This window comes from Artibeus jamaicensis, unplaced genomic scaffold (genome assembly GCF_021234435.1).
Source record: "Artibeus jamaicensis isolate MK-2021 breed Jamaican fruit bat unplaced genomic scaffold, CSHL_Jam_final scaffold_2693, whole genome shotgun sequence".
Lineage (NCBI taxonomy): Eukaryota > Metazoa > Chordata > Mammalia > Chiroptera > Phyllostomidae > Artibeus > Artibeus jamaicensis.
This window is the reverse complement of record NW_026522033.1, coordinates 177108-197346: the sequence shown is the minus strand read 5'-3', so window position 1 is coordinate 197346 and position 20239 is coordinate 177108. Positions and strand designations below refer to the sequence as shown.

The 20239-nt window shown below is 49.9% G+C and overlaps 1 protein-coding gene across 6 annotated transcripts; it reads left to right on the top strand.

Moving 5' to 3' along the window:
- The first annotated feature begins 1708 nt into the window (after positions 1–1708).
- Positions 1709–16486, top strand: LOC119057979 (leukocyte immunoglobulin-like receptor subfamily A member 5). 6 transcript variants are annotated; one of them, XM_053656689.1, is made up of 8 exons: positions 10052–10139; positions 10317–10405; positions 10579–10614; positions 10788–11072; positions 11229–11537; positions 11752–12033; positions 12307–12621; positions 16228–16486. In XM_053656689.1, exons 1-8 carry the CDS (start codon positions 10135–10137, stop codon positions 16362–16364), a joined length of 1458 nt encoding a protein of 485 aa, XP_053512664.1. In that variant the 5' UTR covers positions 10052–10134; the 3' UTR covers positions 16365–16486. The 6 variants fall into 6 exon arrangements, with proteins under 6 accessions (XP_053512665.1, XP_053512666.1, XP_053512667.1 ...); XM_053656687.1 differs by lacking the exon at positions 10052–10139 and having other exon boundaries at positions 10187–10405; XM_053656688.1 differs by lacking the exon at positions 10052–10139 and having other exon boundaries at positions 10188–10405; positions 12322–12621.
- Positions 16487–20239: the final 3753 nt, after the last annotated feature.

Sequence of the window (20239 nt, the reverse complement as noted above, 5' to 3'; positions counted from 1 at the left end):
TGTATTCATTAAGCACAAAAAGTCAAGATACAGATTTCATTTTTATGTACCTGCTCCCTAACACTAGATTGGTCTTTCTTCATCTTGGTAAAATGTGGGATTATTTATCTCTTGAGCTGTTACTAAATGCCATGCTCACTTCTTTCTTTCTGAAACCAGAGATATGACGTCCACCCTCCTCACTCTAGTCCCCAATTACCTTCAGTCCCCAGTTCTGGTGTCTCTACTCTGCATTCTGGAAATTTCCTCTGTATTGTGCTCCACTGTCTAAATGGCCCTTCAGCTCTGTCTCAGCCGTCATTGGAGGAACTATTTTCATGTGTCTGTCTATTGGGCTTTCTCATCTCTAAGGTTTCTAATTCATTACAGTCATCTCCATAAAACAATTCATATTATTCACTCAAAATTTGAGTCCTCCCTGTATTTTTTAGGTATTTACATGTGATCATCTTCCATTGCTCTCATATTTTCCTTCTCACTCTCTTTCATTGGGTGTGACAGTCCCCAGTATCAGTAGATGGCATCTACAGCACTGTCTGTCCCTCTCAGGAAGTCTTCACTGTCCACACTTGTAGGAGTCTCTCCCCTCACATACTTGGTCTCCCTCAGATTCTCCAGGACTGTTCTGGGAGTCAGGCTGGCCAGGGGCTATGGCAGCTGCCTCTGAACCATGCCATTTACTCTCTCAGACTGAGTACCTGTTCAGCGTTCTGCCCAGTAGGGCTGGTACAATAGGAATCTCACACAGACACACAGGACAGACACCCATGGGTGACACACTGGTCTGTTTCAGGACACACAGGGCAGACTGCTCACTGCTGTCCATGAACTTGGGCAAGTCGGAGAGACATCCCAGACCCTGCACAGAAACACGGGGCAGGGACCACACTTCCAGCCTTCACCTGCTCCCTGACTCCTCTTCCTCTGAGGACCTGGGGCCCTCCTCTGACCACTCAGGTGGAAAGCCCCTTCCTATGACCCTTGGATGGTCCTGGTCACTGGAGACCTCTCACTTTCAGTCTCTGTTCTCCACTGTAGTTCTCTCTCTGTTGGGAAACTTTCATTTCTCTTTCCTGCATGTGTCTGTGCCTACATACTTTAGAGCTGTTGTGAGTAGCTGTACTTGGTTGATATTCAGAGCAGACAAGGTCTGGAGTGGATGAAACAATCCTGCCCTTGACCTTGGACACCTTGACCCTCTCATGTCCCAGCCCACTCACGTCTTCATCTGGTCTGGAAATGGAAGCCTCCCTCCCATGAACCAACACCACTGACCCACAGCCACTGTGGGAACTGGGCTTTGTGTCAACAGGATGCAGATGAGGAGACTGAGGAAGAGACTGGACATTACCACTCAAGGACACATGGACATTGGATGACGAGTATTTAAGTAAATATCTGCTTTAAGTAGAAATCAGGACTATCAAAATCAATGTCCTGTGATGCATGAAGGCAGGACCACAGCATAAGGAGGAGGCTTGAACCAGGAAAGAAGGGCACTGAGGGACCCGGGATCACTCAGAGGCTTGTCCCCAGGAAGGTGGGTGGATGGTGTTGCTAAGAAATGTGAGAAGTCAGTGAGGGTGGCTGGGACAGAAAGAAAACCACACTCTGGGGGCGTGTGTCTTTCCCTCACTTCCCTGTGTCTGTCCTTTGTGCTCATTGTCACAGTGACACTCTCCTGAACTGCACAGTGAGGAGGGGACAGTGTCTCTTCTGAGCTGAGCTCTGCAGCCACAGGGACCCTCGTCCTCCTGAAGCATCTCCAGGGCCTGGGTGACCACTGTTCATGGAGAGAACCCACAAGGAGATGCTGGTGGCCATACTAAGGGGAAAGGGGACCCCATGAGAGAGCCTCTGATCTGAAAATATGTGACCTGGGTCACCTCACCTGCATTCCTGCATCACCTGCATTTCTGCAACACCTGCATTCCTCGCCTGCTTTCCTGAGGGGCATCTCAGGAGGATCTGAGTGGGATAGTCCTTCATGAGAATGAGAGTGGGACTCCTGAGGTGAAACTGTCCTTCTTCCTGAGGGCTGCTGACGTGACAGCCCCGTAACAGTGACAGTCAGCCTCCCAGTGACCACATTCTGCATCTTCCACTTTAGGACACTGAGGTCTCTTCCTCCAGCACAGTTGGGTTCACAGAGAAGACACCATGACCCTCAGCCTCATGGCCCTTCTCTGCCTTGGTGAGATGTGAGGGGGGAGGGGACACCGTGCTCTGTGAGGATCACAGGGCTCAGGAGGCTCCTGGGGTGGAGGGTGCTGCTCAAGACTCAAGGCAAATCTCTCACAGGGACTCTCTTGCAGGGCTGAGCCTGGGCCTGAGGACTCCAGTGCAGGCAGGTGAGTCTGTCCCCAGGGCTCCCAAGTGTCATTCCCCACTGGGGACAGGAGGCCATCCCCTGGGAAGTTGGGGATGAAGAATGGCAGTTCTGGGATGGCAGATGAAGGACATCTGAGATGTTGGGGGTTGAGAGATGGGCACTGGGGTAAAAAATGTTCAGACTCAGCCCTTCATTCCTTTCAGGGACCCTCCACAAACCGACCCTCTGGGCTGAGCCAGGATCCGTGATCCTCTGGGGGAGCTCAGTGACCATTTGGTGTCAAGGGACCCTGGAGGCTAAGGAGTACCATGTGTATAAAGAGGGGATCTCAAAGCCCTGGGATAGGCAGAAGCCACTGGATCCTGGGAACAAAGCCAAGTTCTCCATCACACAGATGACAGAGCGCACTGCAGGGAGATATCACTGCTCCTATCTGAGCCAAGGTGTCTGGTCAGAGCGCAGCGACCCACTGGACCTGGTGGTAACAGGTGAGAAGACACTCAGAGGTACCAGCCTCAGGCTTTCCCCTCAGGAAGAGGATGCTCTCACGGGGTCTCTCACTCACAGACAAGCCCTCACAGACAAGCCCTGGGTAATGTGAGGGAGGTGTAAGCCCCATTTAACATGCTGCCTCTTTCTTTCCTAGGAGTCAACAGCAAACCCAGCCTCTCAGCCCTCCCCAGCCCTGTTGTGACCTCAGGAGGGAATGTGACCCTCCAGTGTGACTCTCGGGAAGAATTTGACAGGTTTATTTTGACCAAGAAAGGAGAAGACAGGCTATACTGGACCTTGGACTCAAAGCGACACCCCAGTGGGCAGGTCCAGGCCCTGTTTCCTGTGGGCCCTGTGACCCCCAACCACAGATGGAGGTTCAGGTGCTGTGGCTGTTACAAGAAGACACCCCATGTGTGGTCAGAGCCCAGTGACTCCCTGGAGCTCCTGGTCTCAGGTAAAGAAGTCTTATCCTGGACCTACCCACAATTTAGGCACTAGACAGGTTCCTGGGGTTTTTATTAGGATGGAGCCCCATGTGAGAGGTGAAGTGAGGGGAGCACAGGGGGCTCCTGGACCAGAGACACAGAGAGAGAGTGACCTGGGGCCAGGCCAGGAGGGTTCATGGCAGGAGCAGCCCTGTCACTCCTATCTGGTCCCTGCAGGTGGCTCAGGGAATCCCTCCCTCCTGACCCAGCAGGGCTCCATTGTGTCCTATGGACAGAGTCTGACCTTCCAGTGTCTCTCTGACATTGGCTGTGACAGATTTGCTCTGTCCAAGGAAGAGGAAGGACCTCCCCAGATCAGTCCTGCAGCCCCAGGCTGGGCTGCCTCAGGCCAACTTCCCCCTGGACACTGTGAGCAGCTCCCACGGGGGCCAGTACAGGTGCTATGGTGGACCCAGCTTCTCCTCCAAGTGGCCGCCCTCAGTGACCCCCTGGACAACCTGGTGGCAATCCTAGAGCCTATGGGCTCAGTCAGGGACCCAGAGTCTGCTCAGGCCCTGCTGGGGGTCTCAGGTGGTAATGGCCAGAATAAGGGGTGTGGGGTCCCCAGGGAAAGAGACAGAGAGAGACAGGAGATGGAAGGGGGAGGAGGAGACAGAGAAAACAGAGACAGACAGAGAGGAGGGTCCTCAGAAAGGGGCCTGGTGACTCTCAGGTCAGAACATGGTGGGCAGCAGCCCCTCACCTGCCCCCTCTCTCTAGGATGGCTCCCTGACAGACCCTCCCTCTCGGTGCAGCCTGGCCCCATGGTGGCCTCAGGAGAGAACGTGACCCTGCTGTGTCAGTCATGGAGCTGGAGGGACACTTTCCTTTTGACCAAGGAGGGAGAAGCCGGTCCCCCACTGCGTCTCAGATCACAGTCCCAAGCTCAGCAGCACCAGGCAGAGTTCTCCATGGGTCCTGTGACCTTGGCCCATGGGGGGACCTACAGGTGCTACAGCACAAACCACAGCAGCCCCTACCTGCTGTCACAGCCCAGTGATCCCCTGGAGCTCCTGGTGTCAGGTGAGACCCCTGACCCTGTCCTCTGTACTCTCACTGGGCCCTGTCCCTAGGAGATTTGGGGAGAGAAATAAATGAGGAGTGCAGGAGGCTCCACAGAGGGGGATCCCGCCCCTGAGAGGTGGAAGGAGACTGGGCCTCCCACCCCTGAGCCCCTGTTCTGAATTTCATCAGAGAGAAAGAGCAGCAGAGAGGAGTGAGGTGTATGAGAAGTGAGGAGAATGGTGATTAGACTGAGCAGAGAGGACAGATCCCCTCCCCCCGCTCACCTCCTGCATCTTCATCTCAGAGTCTGAGCACCTGGGGTCCCCCCTCCCCTGGGAGCCCAGCTCTGCAGGCCCCTGGGCTCACCTGGAGCGTCCAGCACTCAGTGCTCACCAGAGAGTGAGGAGGGGCTGTGCCAGGCTCAGGGGGAGCTGGGGGCTCCTCCCCACACTCAGGGCTCCCCTGTCTGCTCTGTGGTTCTTGGGGCCCTTGTCTGTTTCTGCTCCTTTCTGAGGACTTTTGGGCAGTGTGTCAGTGTACGGAGTCGCAGTTTAATTTACAGTATATGAAGTCAATGTTTAAATGTCTATAATGCTGTTCCTAGTTTCATAGGGAAGACTAAATTCAGACTCTTGTTGCAGAAAATAACTTCTTGTTACTATTAAGTCTTTGTATGACACACATTTCAAATGAGGGTTTAGTGAACTTCAGAAGCACCTTGATAGATATTTGTAAAACTGAAAAAATGTATAGACGACTTTCAGAATCACACATCTAAGAATGTAATTTGTGTAAGTGGCTTGATTCCTTTGTACAGTCTAAACAGTAGTAAGTACCCATAGAAAAGCTATTGGTTTGGGCATATTTATTTCCACACCAGTATAACTTCCTAAAATTCCTCCCTTTGGACTGTTTTTTAATTGATCTCACTGATACACTGAGAAAATTTTAAGAACCACAATTCAAAGGTCACATCACTTATTGCACACTGTATACCTATTTTTCTCCCTCCAGAGTCCACATGATAAGATGACCAAGTAAAATAGTTCAGAGCCTCATTTTTGAAAAAGTTTCGCTCATAACCCAAATTATTTCAAGGCGAACTCGTTACGATGTCTACATTTTTTATGGAATGCAATATCAGCCTTTATGTTTCAATGAGGGAATGTTTTGTTGGGAATGTGTTATTGTTGTTGTTGTTTATACTGACAGATACACAGTTCCTAGAAATTATCTTTTCTCTCTATTCATAACCACATGAAACACATTCCAAAGGCTTCCTGCTTTCAACCATTTGGCTATCAATGCAAATGAATAATATTTATTTTTCCATGTGCATTTTCTGAATGGTGTGAGCTGATATTTGAAATTTTTGTGTAGATCTTTGGAATTAGAATACCAGTGAATAATTTTTTTACATCTTGTTTTCTATATCAAGATGGGGGAAGCAGATGCCCATAATTTCCCACTTTTGGTTCTCACAAAGTACTACAACTTGGGGCAACTTCTCTGTTTCTGAAAGTGTGAAAACCACAGCTGTGGGCTTCCTTGGTTGACAGTGTTGATAAGCAGTGCGTGGAGGTTGTGTTTTGGGGTAAAAATCACATGATTAGCCGTCTATCCATAAAATCCTACCAGACTTCCTAGGGTTTGTCTGAAGGGAGAGAGAAAGTGACAGGCCTGCCCCTTCTGGCACCTCACCTGACTGCTGACCCCTGTGCCAAGGCCCTGAGTCCCAGCCCACTTTCTCCTCTGCCCCCTCCCTCCAACCCACAGAGGAGACTTCATTCCCCATTAAAGACCAGAATAGATCCTTCTGGGGACCTGCCTCCTTATCACCTCTTCACTTCAAGTCTCTTTCTTTGTCCCCACATACAACAATATTTATTGGTGCCCCACAAATATATGGAGATACAGGTGATGATATATAAGTTAGTATTTATGTAAGAGTGGATATGTCTGTAACTATACATACAGATTCACTTTATATGACATTTTACAATACCCTCCATAAAATGTATACAGACAGGGTGAGGATTGAAGTCCTTTGTATAAAAAATAATACAATAATTAATACTTATAACACAGTAAGTAACTCTGTGTTTCATGAATTCACAACAGTAAACCTGCTCTTGTCCCACCCAATATTTATTCTAAAATAGATACTAAATTTATGTGTCTGCAATATATCTACAAATGTTCATTCACATGCTCAAATATCTAATCTGGTAATTATATCTCCTGTGGTAGTTTTGTTTTTATATAAGAACAAATTAATAAAAAGAATGAATAGAGGAAATTTTCTAGGTGATGATTAAACAGCAGACCCCAGAGAGCAGAGGCCTTGAGGGATCAGGTGAAGAGGACACTGCCCCAGACTTTCGCCCCTTTGTGCGCCTGCCACTCAGGAGCCCCCCACACCACCCCTCCTCCATGGACTGGGACCCCCACATGAGGAAAACATGAAAATCTCTCAGCTCCAGGGAACTAAGCTTCTGGGGTCTTTAGTCTCAGATGGAAGCCAGAACAAACAGCTCTAAATTGTTCCTGAACTGAGACCCTTTTTTTTTTTCACTACTCTGGAGTTCTTGGGCACAGCTTGCTCTTGTCATGGTGTCTGGGAGCCAGAGCTAGAGTTGGATGTCCCAGGGATACTGACATCAAGGGGAGGGGAGAGCCTGGGGGGACACCAGAGTCCTGGAGATTTGGGGCTGCCTGACCATGCTGACCTCTGACCCCACATTTTGCAGCCTCCCAACCCAAAGACTACACAGTGGAGAACCTGATCTGCGTGGGTGTGGCTGGATCGGTCCTGGTGGTCCTCGGGGTGATGGTGCTTCAGGCTCGAGACAGTGAAAGAATGGCTCAGGCTGCAGCTAGGACATGAACACAGAGGGGACAGGGCACCATTCAGAGAGAGGGAACTCTGGAGCCCACCTGATGACCCAGGAGGAGGTGAAGGACAGTCTGAACACAGGTGGGGAAAATTGTCTGCTGATTTGTCCAGAGGAGCAGATGGGGCAGACAAGGTTTGGGGACAAAAAACATGAGCCGTGTTCCTGTGGAGACCCCTCCTCTATCCCACTGTGGGGCTGTCCCTCCTCATCCTCACTGACTCCCCTTGACTGTCCTCTTCTCACCCCTGTGACATGAGGGGCCGCCCCACATGGCTGGTTTGGGTTCACATCTACACACCCCTTCATGCTGGATCCCACTCAAATAAACAAATGTGGTGTCTTCATAACCCAGGAGGGCTTTTTAAGCCATAAAGACAAAGTACCAACACCAGCAACAGAGTGAATGAACGTCAACATTCTGCAGCTAAGTGACAGAAGCCACACAGAAAAGATCATGTTTCCTGTGACTGTGTTTGTGTGAAGTGTCCAGCAGGAGGAAACCCACAGAGATGGGAGTCAGGTGGGCTTGTCAGGGGCTGACGAGGAGGAGAAATGAGAGACTGAAGGCTCTGTGGTATTTGGGGGCAGGGTTACACAAATTCCTTATTAAAACAACATTAAAGTCCTGGTTGAGACAATCTGTGTGTTAACTACCTTCCAGTGAATTCTATATATTCAAAGGTTCAAATCTACGTTATGTGATTTTTACCTCATTAAAAAAAGGCAGGTCAATGGCCATGGTTCCCTGTGGATCACTTTTTACCTTAGAAGTTGCCCCACATCCCCAGGCAGTTTCATAGGAGGTAGGACTCCCACCAGGTCCGAGATGCCCTCAGTGCCCAGTGCTCAGGCTCAGCCCCTGGTGGGATTCCCGCCCTCACTCCTGAGTGTGGTGAGCCCAGGATCCAGGACGAGCAGCATCCTACCTGTCTCCCCTCAGTCTGGGCTCAACTGCCATTCCACCAGGGATGCCCTGTAGCTAATGATGCCCCCTGAGGGATTGGGGGATATATGTGCGGCTTCCAGGTAGCCCTTCCTCCCACAACTCTCTCATGCCCTTATCCAAATCAGGCCCAAGATTGACACAGATGGAGCCTCTTCATGTCTCAGGCTCTGCTGATCCTCACAACACCCATGAGAGCTGAGCTTCCACCTTAGTCTGCAGTGAGGGGAAAGAAAGAGGGGAAGGGACTGGCTCAGAGTAGATGGTCAAGAGATGTTTCTCCATGCCTTTAATTAAACCTGTGAATTGTCTGGAACTGGTGCCTTTGTCCAGTGACCAGTCACCAAGTGACCAGTGTCAGATGCTTGGTTACCCCTCACAGAGCAGAACAGTGAGGATGCAGATGTGCTCAGGGGCCTGGAGGGGACAGATGGAGAGAAGGTCTCCTGCTCACAGACATGAGGAAGTCAGAGGGAGAAGTGAGAGGGAGAGACCAAACCACATACCCAGCCAGGAGGGTAGGTGGGTCCTGCTGTGGGTCAGGTGACCATGTTGTAATCCTCTTCCCACCCCTGTGCCCATCACTGGGGTGGTCTAGAGACAGGCTACTCAAACAGATCAGACACACCCTTAGCTTTTTCCTCTCTTTCACCCAACACAATGAACACACCCACAGCTCTGACCCTGAGACCTTCTTTCTGTGACCCAGTTCCCCTCCACAGTTACACTCAGGTGAAGACCAAGGACATCATGTGGGTGTGACCCCAACATCCTCCTCTCTGGCCTCCTGGGCACCCTCACTCCCAGCTGAGGGGTTTACTTCCATGAACCTGAACTTGTCTGTCACAGACCCTTCCTGCACAAAGTCTTTCCACAGGTCTGTACGTCACTCCAGCACATTCAAGGGGGCACACCTGATGCTCCATGTTGTTGAAGAGGAGCCTGAGCTAACCTCTCCATCCCAAGCAGAGACAACTGATCCCTAACAACCAGACCCTTCCTGGTGCCCAAGTCTCCTCTCCAGACTCACAAACCTGGGTCATGGCCACACTGGGCTTGTCATGGGAACCCCCTGAGCCCATCAGAACAGAGCACACTCTCTGGCTGCACACCTAGACCAAGATAATGAGAAAGAAATGTTCCCACCTCTTGTCACGGAGATTCTATCATATTTGTGTTCTGGGATGTGTGTTGGGTTTCATCAAAAATTCTCATAGGCCACACAGAGTATTAATCAGCTCAGTACCTCGGTGTTAGATAAGGGCTGAAGTTTTATCACAGTTTATCATCCAGTCCTCACTCCTACAGCCTATTCCTACAGAATGTCATCTTCTCAAAGCAGCAACCTGCTCACACATTCCTTAACTCAAAAGTGCTCCTTTACTTGAAAGATCAAACCCAGGAGTTCCTGCAGGGAGCAGGGGCCCCATGGGACCAAGGCCCAGCACAGCCTGATGACTCACAGCTCTGACAATAATCAGCCTCTTCTTGATCAAGGATCCTCTGACCCCCCTCTGCTGACCCCTAGTGTGTCCCGGACCCTCTCTCACCTGCAGGTCCCCACACTCCATGGCGCCCACCAATATGGAGTCTCTCTGTGCTCCATTTCCTCCTTCTCTGAAACTTACCAACACGACACCCACATCATCCATTGCCTACATATTTGTACTGTCTGGTGTCACTAACCAGCACTGGGTGTGTCCAGGGGAGGAGTCAGTCACCTTCCCCAATGAACTTCATGCCTGGACTGGGCACCTGCTCAAGAAATATTGGCCAGTTTGAGGGATGGAGAAAGGCCGGAAGAAACTTTGCCTTTACGTTGTCTCAGGAAAAGGAAGTGAATTGCCCATGGTTACAAGGGTTGTAAAACAGGCAGAATCAGAAATGCAACAGGAACTGGGCTGCTCCTGAGTCCTGCCTGGCGTCCTCTGCCCTCATGTTCCAGGCTAGGTGTCACCCTCCGGATCTGGGTGTCACATGAGGTGGGTGCAGGGCATGTGGGGTCTGCAGAGACTGAGATCTGGTCTCCATGGTGCCAGGACCTGCTGTCTCCTCCACCACCCCTCAGGGAGGGCAGGTTGCAGCTGAGGAAGAAACTGTGACTTGTCACAAAGAGCCAGGACCTTGGTATACACCATGTGTGTCCATCTGTCCTGCAGGACTCAGGGACAATTTATGTCATCTGCACCCCTGGGAACCCTGGCAGACAGCTTCATGACCCTGACCTTCATTGCTCTTCTCTGTCTCGGTGAGTTCTGGGGAAAACAGAGGATGGGGTTCTCTGCACTCCCAGATGTAGGACCCAGGAGGCTCAGTGAAGGCACAGATTCTAAGACAAGATATCAGCTCAGCAGGGGCCCAGGCCAGGCCTGGAGCTTCTGTGTGTGAGTGAAGGAAAATCTCACAGGGACTCTCTTCCAGGTGTGTGTTGGGGCCCATGGCACCAGGTCCAGGCAGGTGAGTCCTCCCCCAGACCTCTTGCTTCAGCACAATGATGCCCCTGCACAGCTGGGGAACACACACTGGGTCTGGGCTGATGGTGACCAGTGTGGGAGGGGCTTGGAGTGACATCTGGGGAAACTGAGGAAACAAGGGCCCCTCCTGACCCTGCAGGTCTGATTCCTTTCCAGAAGTTCCCCCCAAACCCTCCATCTGGGCTGACCCAGGCCCTGGGGTCAGACAGGGGAGCCCTGTGACCATCTGGTGTGAGGGATCTCTGGAGGCAGATGGCTACATTCTGTTTAAAGAGAGAAGTTCTGAGCCCTTGGCTGTGAGCATTCCACAGGCCTCCAGCAACAAGACCGGGTTCCTCATTCAGTCCATGAGCTCAAAGAATGCAGGGCTGTACCAGTGTGAATATACCACTGAGGACACAGTGTCTGAGAGGAGTGAGCCCCTGCTCCTGGTGCTGACAGGTAAGGGGGAACCTGGGTCTACTCCCCACTGAGGGTTCCTCCTTTGAGAATGAAGGGGACAAATTGAGGTTTTAGGGGGGCCTCATCCCTCACAGCCCATACCTAGGGAAGTTGTGGTGATGGTCCCCTCTAACTCAGATCCTCTTTCTCCCTCAGGATACCACAGCAAACCCTCCCTCTCAGCCCACCCAAGCCCCATGGTGGCCTCAGGAAGGAGAGTGTCCCTCTTGTGCAGCTCACAGTCCACATGGGACACTTTCCACCTGCTAAAGGAGGGAGGAGCTGAGCCCCCTCGACAAAGGAAATCGGAATGGAAGTCCTATGCTACGAGGTGGTGGCAGGCTGTCTTCCCTGTGGGCCCCGTGAGCTCCTCCCATGGGGGGACCTACAGATGCTATGGTTCCAACAGCTCTGACCCCAATGTGTGGTCACAGCCCAGTGACCGTCTGCACTTGGAGGTCATAGGTGAGGTGGCCCACACTTGGCTTCAATTCTTTCCTGGGCCTCAAAATGATCTTAGCTTGTGACTAGTAAAGTCCTGGGGGATATTGGGGTCAGTGACAGGGGTTTACTGGGGACAGAACAATAGGTAGGACACTTAAGGAAGACAAAATAGAGCTCTCCCTGCAGCCCCAGGGGGAGGTGTGTGTCCTCTGGGTGACAATGACTTTCTCCCCAGGTGTGTACAGGGAGCCCTCCCTCTCAGCCCAGCCAGGCCCCCTGCTGCTGCCTGGAGACAACCTGACCCTCCAGTGTCACTTGAAGCCTGGCTTTGACAAATTCGCTCTGACCAAGGATGAGATGCCCACACAACCTCAGCGTCTCCATGGGCAGCACAGCCCTGACTTCCCCCTGGGTCCTGTAAACCTCACCCACAGGGGTCGGTACAGGTGCTACAGTGGACACAACCTCTCCTATGCGTGGTCGGCCCCCAGCGCACCCCTGGACATCCTGATAGCAGGTGAGAAGCCTGTCCTGCCCCATCCTGACTGTCTGCTCAGGGCCAGGCCCAGGGTCACAGTGGTGGTGATGGAGTCCAGGTCTGGGTCCTTGATGAGAGGCTGAGGGAGGCTGAGGTTTAGGGGAGGAAGGAACAGGCATAGAAATAAAAGTTGCCCACCAGACGACTGAGGGAAACTGACTGGAGTCACAGAGAGTGTCCCTGGGGAAGGACAGGGTCCCTCAGCTCAGGGTCAAGGACATGGAGGGAGAAGTGATTCTCTGCACATCACAGCCTTCCTCTCTCCAGGAAACTACAGGAAACCCTCCCTCTCAGCCCAGCCAGGACCCTCAGTGCCCTGGGGAGCTAAGGTGACCCTGCAGTGTCGATCTGAGGTCAGAGCTGACACCTTCCACCTGCACAGGGAGGGGTCCCTGGACCCTCCCCAGCATCTTCGTCTGCAGGACATGGCTGCCCCCTCTCAGGCCAACTTCACCATCAGCCCTGTGACCCGGGGCCGCAACGAGACTTACAGGTGCTACAGCTCACTCAGCTCCTCCCCCTTCCAGCTGTCACAACCCAGTGACCCCCTGGAGATCGTGGTCTCAGGTGAGGAACCCCATCCCACATCCACTGAGGGAGCAGACTCCATCCCAGGACAGGTCTGGGCTGGGATGGGAAGGAGGGCAAAACAGTGAGGTCAGCAATAGGGGGAATCCCATCCCAGAAAGACAAAGAAAGTGGGGAGTCCCCATGCTCTCCATACCTCACCACACCTGAGGGTCCATTCAGTGCTGGTAGGTGGACAGAAGACACTAAAGTGTGTGAAGGGCCAACATTTGGGGGACATCTACTGGACTACAGGAGACATGAGGAGGCAGGCACACCAACAGCCTCCCCTGTTCCTGTGTCATGCACCAGCTGGGGTCTGCAGACCCTCCTCCACAGGGACAAACTTCATGTCTGTTGGGTAGCAGAGTCCCCTTAGCCCAGAGGAGACAGACTCCACCAGGCTTCTGCTGTTTCTCACTTTATACTTCAACACATCAAATAGTTCCAGAAGGTCTTGTTTTCTACAGTCCTGGGGATAATATGGAGGCATAAGGAAGGGGCCTCATGTCTCAATAGGCAGTGAGGTCACTGGGTCCCATGTGATCAGCAAGGAGAAAATGATGAAGGGGAAGATGCCCAGCTCAGAAGGAAAGAAAAGAGCAGCCCTCACACCTGCCTTTATTCCTGTTGCTGATTCTTAGCCCCTGAGTCATCCTGGTACCTGTGGAATCAGGCCCACATGGGAGAGTCAGGGGGGGCCTCTTTTATGGGTCAGGGAGAGTGGGCGGTCTGCTTGAAGTCTAAGCTGAAGTGGATCTGGCTCAGCCCCCTCAAAATGAATCCCAGTGACAAAATCCTACCTGTATCTGGAACTCAGTTCTCCCATCTATCAAAGCAGAATCCACTCCAGGATTTGAAAAGGCTCAGTTTAAAACTTTGATGCCAGTGAACTCCTGTGGGAGAAGGAACAGGAGCTCACTCTGAGCTTGTCCTGTCTCCATGGGGACCACTGTCATTACCTGGGTGTGGGAGAATGGCTGGGCTTCTGCTCAGTTTGCATGACACCAGCTGGTCAGCTGAGTCAGTCATCCTCCAAAACACCTCCCATCAGAACTCCCACCAGTGCCCCCTCCCCCTCTCAGAGTTTCCAGGGATTTCCCTGACTTCATTGTCAACTTAGCAGAGCCTGTCTTACATCACTACATATCTGTATTTTTGTCCAGATATTTATCTAAACATTGTGTTCTGTGATGAATCTTTAAAAAAATTTTTTTAATATATTTTATTGATTATGCCATTACAGTTATTCTATTTCCCCCTTCATTCCCCTCCACCCTGCACACCCCTCCCCCACCCTTCCCCCCCTTTAGTTTATGAACACCTGTCTAAAGTTCTTCAGATTCTATATTTCCCATACTATTCTTGCCCTCCCCCCATCTCCTTTCTTCCTACCATCTATGATACTTATTCTCTGTACCTTCTTTCCCTTCTCCTCCTCCCACTCCCCTGTTGCTAACTTTCCATGTGATCTCCATTTCCATGGTTCCACTCCTGATCTAGCTGTCCTCTTAGATTGCTTTTGTTTTAGGTGTGGTTGTTAATAACTGAATTTCCTGTCCTTTCACTGTTCATATTTTTATCTTCTTTTTCTTAGATAAGTCTCTTTACCATTTCATATAATAAGGGCTTGGTGATGATGAACTCCTTGAATTTGATCTTATCTGAGAAGCACTTTATCTGTCCTTCCATTCTAAATGAAAGCTTTGCTGGATAGAGCAATCTTGGATATAGGTCTTTGGATTTCATGACTTGGAATACCTCTTTCCAGCCCCTTCTTGCCTGTAAGATCTCATGAGAAATCTGCTGACAGTCTGATGGGAACTCCTTTGTAGGTGACTGTCTCCTTAGCTCTTGCTGCTTCTAGGATTCTCTCCTTCATTTTAATCTTGGCTAATATAATTGTGATGTGCCTTGGTGTGCTCCTTCTTGGGTCCATCTTCTTTGGGACTCTCTGAGCTTCCTGGAATTCCTGGAAATCTATTGCCTTTGCCAGATTGGGGAAGTTCTCTTTTATTATTTGTTCAAATAAGTTTTCCACTGGTGGCTGTTCCTTTTCCCCTTCTGGTACCCCTATAATTTGGATGTTGGAGTGTTTAAACATATCCTGGAGGTTCCTAAGCCTCTCCTCATTTTTTTGAATTCTTGTTTCTTCATTGTTTTCTGTTTGGTCATTTATTTCTTCCTTCTGGTCCACTCCCTTGATTTGAGTCCCAGTTTCCTTTCCATCACTATTGGTTTCCTGTGCAATTTCATTCATTTCAATTAGTTTAGCCTTCATATGTTCCTCTAATTTCTGACTAAAATCAACCAGTTCTGTGAGCATCCTGATCACCAGTGTTTTGAACTGTGCATCTGATAGGTTAGCTACTTCTTGGTCACTTAGAGTTATTGGTTCTGGGGCTTTAAGTACTTCTTGAGCCATGTTTTGGTCTGTTCACACCTGTTACATATGAAGAGGGGAGCCTTAGATGTTCATCAGGGTGGGGCAACTCAGTCACTGGGTTGTTACACTGTATGTGGGGGTGGGGTCAAAGAGGGGCAATATTGGTCCCCTCTGCTGCTTCCTGCTGCTGGGGCATGCACGGTCTCTCTCACTGCTCGCTCCTTTACCTGGTTTATCTGCAGGCGAATGTGTGAGCACAGTCAGCCTGATCGACTTGCGCCCTCACTGGGTTGCCATTGCTACCCCACACCTGGGATCCCCCACAGCTGCCTGCATGCCTGGGTCGGGGACCTTTCTGCCTGACCCTGCTCCACTGCTGGCTCTGCCACTAGCTCCAGCCCTCTTACCTGGCTGAACAGTTCGTTGTTGTCGGACTTCCATATAGTTCAATTTTCTGTTATTTGGCTGCATTTTTGTTGGTAAAACTTTGTTGATTGTAAACTTGGTTGTGCGAGAAGGCACAATGTTTCCACCTACACCTCCATTTTGATGGAAGTCTCTTGGGAATCTTTTCTGCTTGTTTCTTATCAGTCACACTATCTAGGGTACAAACTCAGTAAATGCTTAAGTCTGGTAAGTGTGGTAATCCTTGATCCCAGAAAGGTTGCACGGTGTCTTGGATATATGCCACCATTTATTTTCTAAAGAAAGGATTGATAGAATAAACAAAAGTGATGTGAAAATATATAACCCTAAGTCAGAGACCCAAAGCATATGAAGTGGAGGATCTAATAGGTAGGCCCAACCCTTCCTCCCTTATGTTCCAGACGTGAAGAAAAAACTAAGGCCCCCCAAATCACCTTGGCATCCTAATTCCATGCAGACAAGAGGCCAAAGATGCTCACCTCAGGGAGGTGATGGGCATGGGTAGTCACAGGGACTCAATGGAGATCAGAGAAGAGAGGACTGAGGCATCCCCACATCTCTTCTCTCACACCGTACGTGTGATTGATTCCTGGGAGCATCTAACACTCTGGGACCATCACAGAATGAGCCAGGCTCCCAGGATGGTGGGCACAGTTTAATTCCCAGTAATTGGGATCAAGGCAGAGGGTCGAGTCCAGTCAATGCAAGTCTGGTGACTTGGACAGACAGCCAGGGATCCTGGGGTGATTTATCATTACTGTGACCTCTGTGACCTGTTTGTCCTCCATGTCTAGACTCCAACACCCAAGACTACACAGTGGGGAACCTCATCCGCTTGGGTGTGTCTGGCTTCATCCTCGTGGTCCTCGGGGTGCTGCTGTGTGAGGCTTGGCACAGTTGGAGAAGACCCCATGATGCAGCCAGGAGTTGAACACAGGAAACAGCAAACCCACCAGTCAGGGAGGCAGAGCCTGGAGAAGAGTCTGATGATCCCAGGAAGCTCTGGAGGAAACTGTGGGCGCCCTTGGGAAAGAGTCTGCTGAGAATGTGGAGGAAGTGAGTGTGGTTCCTGTGCAGGGAGAGGCAGGGCTGGGGCTGCAGAGGCTTCCCCACAGTTAGACTGTGGGCATCTCCCCTCACTGCACTGCTGACCTTCCTTGGCTGTGCCTCTGTTCTCACCCCCATGACCTGGGGCTCAGCCCACATCACAGGTTTGGATGCACCCCTGGTTGCCCCCTGCATTTCTGGTCCACTTTCTAGTAGGACATTTTTCTTGTTTTTATTGCCCACATTCACTCATTTTGGGTCTCTTTTGGTCAGATTGGTTAGATGCAAATCTTTTTTAAACATCTAAATAAATGGATAAATATCAAAAACAGGTTGACATGGCATTGGTGTGGCTCACTGGGTTTGTGACATTTGCCTAATTCCTGGGTGTAGATGCTCCTTCAGGACGGGGAGAGCTGCCACCACCCTCTCCCTTGTGCACCCCTCTTTCTCTTCCTCCACCAGCTTCACTGAGTCCCAGCTGCACATGCTTCAGGCCCGTTTGTTGGGTTGCAGTGACTTGTGTGGATTATTTTGTGTGGACGTGCTCAAGGCCATCTCTAGGGGTCCCAGTGCTCTGTGCCCAGGCCTGCCCAGAGCGGCCCCCCTGCTGCAAGCCTACAGGTGCACAGGGTGTCTTGCCCAGGCCTGATACCAGTGCAGTGACAAGACTGCTGGCCATCAGGATCCTGGCCAACCTCCGAAGTGGGCCACGGAGTCCAGGGGAGATGCTGCGCCATCATCCCCTCCCCACCCTCTTAGCCCTAGTGCTCCTGCACCTGGTCTGAATCCTATGCTTGCACCGCTGCGGCCAAGAGCCACCACACTGCCTTCCGGGGCTGCCCCAAAGCTCCTTCTAGTCCTCGCCCCTCACTTCGCCCTTGCAAATGCGCACAGGTGAGCGTCCCATCTGGCTGCAAGGACAAGTTCAACATGCCTGCCTGCGAGTACAAGTTCCTACGCTGCCAGGAGCTGCCCTCCACCACCGGATGCACAGGGGGCAGAAGCACTCCTGCTTCCTTCCCTGCTCCAACTGCTTCACCTGCAGCGACTTCCTTTCCAAACTAGGGCGCCACCACTCTGATTCGGCTGTAACTGGTTCGGGAGCCGGGGTCCCCACTTAGCGCCTCGCCCAGCAGCCTGACAGGAGCCCTGCGCACAGCCCAGCCCTCAGCTCCACTTCTGGCAGCTCCAAGATCCCCATGCAGCCTACCCGGAGCTCTCCCAGCCCGAGCACCAGCAGCAAGCCTGTCTTCCTGGCCGCCTTTCAGCGATCCCCTGAAGACCTTGAGATGCCTCTGATCCCCTCAAGAGAACAAGGAAAAGGTCTGAGACTGGACTGCAGTCAGCCAGCTGACTGTCTGGCATGGAGTCTGGGGCCTGTGTCTGTAACCCATGAGCCTTTAATTTAAGAATAAACAATATGACAGAGAGAGAGAGAGAGAGAGAGAGAGAGAGAGAGAGAGAGTTTACCAATAACTAGCCAGATACACTGAAAGATGAGGACCAGACCTACAACCTGAGAATCCTGCCACAAGAGAGAGCCACAAGCACGAAGCTGGCCCAGCCACACAAGGTCCCAGAAGCCCCAGAGCATATTCGGGACCAACAGAAAACATCTCTCAGCACCAGGCAGCTGGTCAAGCTTGGAGGAGGTGACTGAGACATCACATACAAAAAGAGAACACAGCAATCCAAAGATCAGGAAGAGTCAAAGTCTGTACCATCACCAAAGATCATAATAACATCCCAATAACTGAACCCAAAGACATGGAGAACAGCAGTTTACTCAACAGATAATTCAAAAGAAGCTCAATGAACTATAAGACAAAAACAGAAATACAACTTAATAAAGTCAGGAACACTTTTACATGGTCCAAATAGCAAATTCAACCAAGAGGCAGAAATCATAAAATAAATCCCATCATTTCTGGGGCTGAAAAATTAAGAGAATGACATGAACAGTGGCAACAGAGGGCATCCACCAAAGGGAATAAGAACAAGAGGCCAATATTCTTGTTGAATATAGATGGAGAATGTTTTGATGAATACTAGCAGGACAAATTCAAGGGCACGTTAAAAGTTCTCTACACCATGATCAAATGGGATTTAACACAGGGTCCTGGTAATTGGAAAACACATTTCAACATGTGCAAATTAATCAATGTTTTCATCACATTAATAAATAAATGACATAAAACATGTGCTTCTTTCAACAGATGCAGAGGAGGCATTGGAGAAAACAGTCCATTCTTTCATAATAGACTTTTCATGATAAACACTGTTGACACATTGGGGATGGAATGACCACACCTCAGCACAATAAAGGTCACCTGTGGAAGCCCACCGCCAACATCAGACTCAACACTGAAAAGCTGAGACTTTCTCTTCTGAGATCAGCGACAGAACAAGGAAGCCCACTCTCCCCACTCCTGTGCAACTCACACTAACCATCGTAGGCAGAGCCATCAGACTAGGACAAGAAACAAAGGATCCAAATTGGAAAGGCAGAAACAAAACTGTGTGCAGGTGATATAATCTTGTATGTTAAAAATCACTGAACAGCCAGCAAAGAATGGTTGAAACTAAAAAACCAATTCAGTAAAGCTGCAGATTACAAAATAAACTTTCAGGAATCAATGACATTTTTATATGCAAAATATCAAAAAATAAGGAGAGGAAATAAAGCTTTAATCCCATTTACAATAACATCAAACACAACAGACAATGACCAAGGAGATAAAAGTTCTGGACATTGAAAACTCTAACAGTTTGGTGAAAGAAATTGGAAAGACAGACATAAATGGAAATATATCCTGCATTTACAGTTAGGAAGGATTCACTAAATATGTATACTGCCCAAACTACAAATTCAATGCAAGCCCTATCAAAACTTCCAATACAGCCCTGGCTGGTGTAGCTCAATGTGTTGAGCACAGGCCTGTGAAGCAAAGGATCATGGTTCAATACCCAGTCAGGGCACATGCCTGGGTTGCAGGCCAGTTCCCAGCAAGGGCTGCACAGGAGGCAACCATACATTGATATTTGTCTACCTTTCTCCTTCCCTTCCCCTCTAAAGATAAATAAATAAAATCTTAAGAAAAAAACTTCAAACTACAAATTCAATGCAAGTCCTATCAAAACTTCAAATACACTTTTCATAGAAATAGAAAAAAACATAATAAAATTCATACAAGACCACCAACAGCCAAAGCAATCTTGAGAAAGAAGAATAGAGTTAAAGGCATCACACTCCCTGATATCAAATTATGCTCCAGAGCTGTGATAATTAAAACAGCATGGTAATTGCAAAAAAAAAAAAAAAAAACAAAACAAAATCATACTGACCAATGGAACAGAATCAAAACTTCAGAAATAAACCCACAATTTTCAGCCAAGATAGAGCTGTAGGTAAACACACTGTGCCTCCTCACACAACCAAAACAAGGACAACAACAAATTTAAAAACAAAAAACAAGAAGAAAAGACAGAAAAGCAAACTGTATGGAAGTCCAACAACCAAGGAGTAAAAGAAGAAATATTCATCCAGACCTGTAGGAGGGGTGCAGACGGGCAACCTTCTGGAGAGGATTCATAGCAACGCAGCAGCTTATGGACAGGATGGTCCCACATTTGTGTGCAGATACAGTGGGATAAAAAACTGGGAATTGAGACAGACAAAGCAACCCAGAGTTCCAGTACCAGGAAATAAAGCCTCAAAGCCTCTGACTGAAAACACCTGTGGGGGTTGAGGCATCA

Excerpts from the sequence above, each read along its gene's own strand:
- LOC119057979 (XM_053656687.1), top strand. The coding sequence starts at position 10,294 with ATGTGTGTCCATCTGTCCTGCAGGACTCAGGGACAATTTATGTCATCT. Across the intron at positions 11,073-11,228 it reads CCTGCTCCTGGTGCTGACAG|GATACCACAGCAAACCCTCC; the intron begins GTAAGGGGGAAC and ends TTTCTCCCTCAG. Across the intron at positions 11,538-11,751 it reads TCTGCACTTGGAGGTCATAG|GTGTGTACAGGGAGCCCTCC; the intron begins GTGAGGTGGCCC and ends CTTTCTCCCCAG.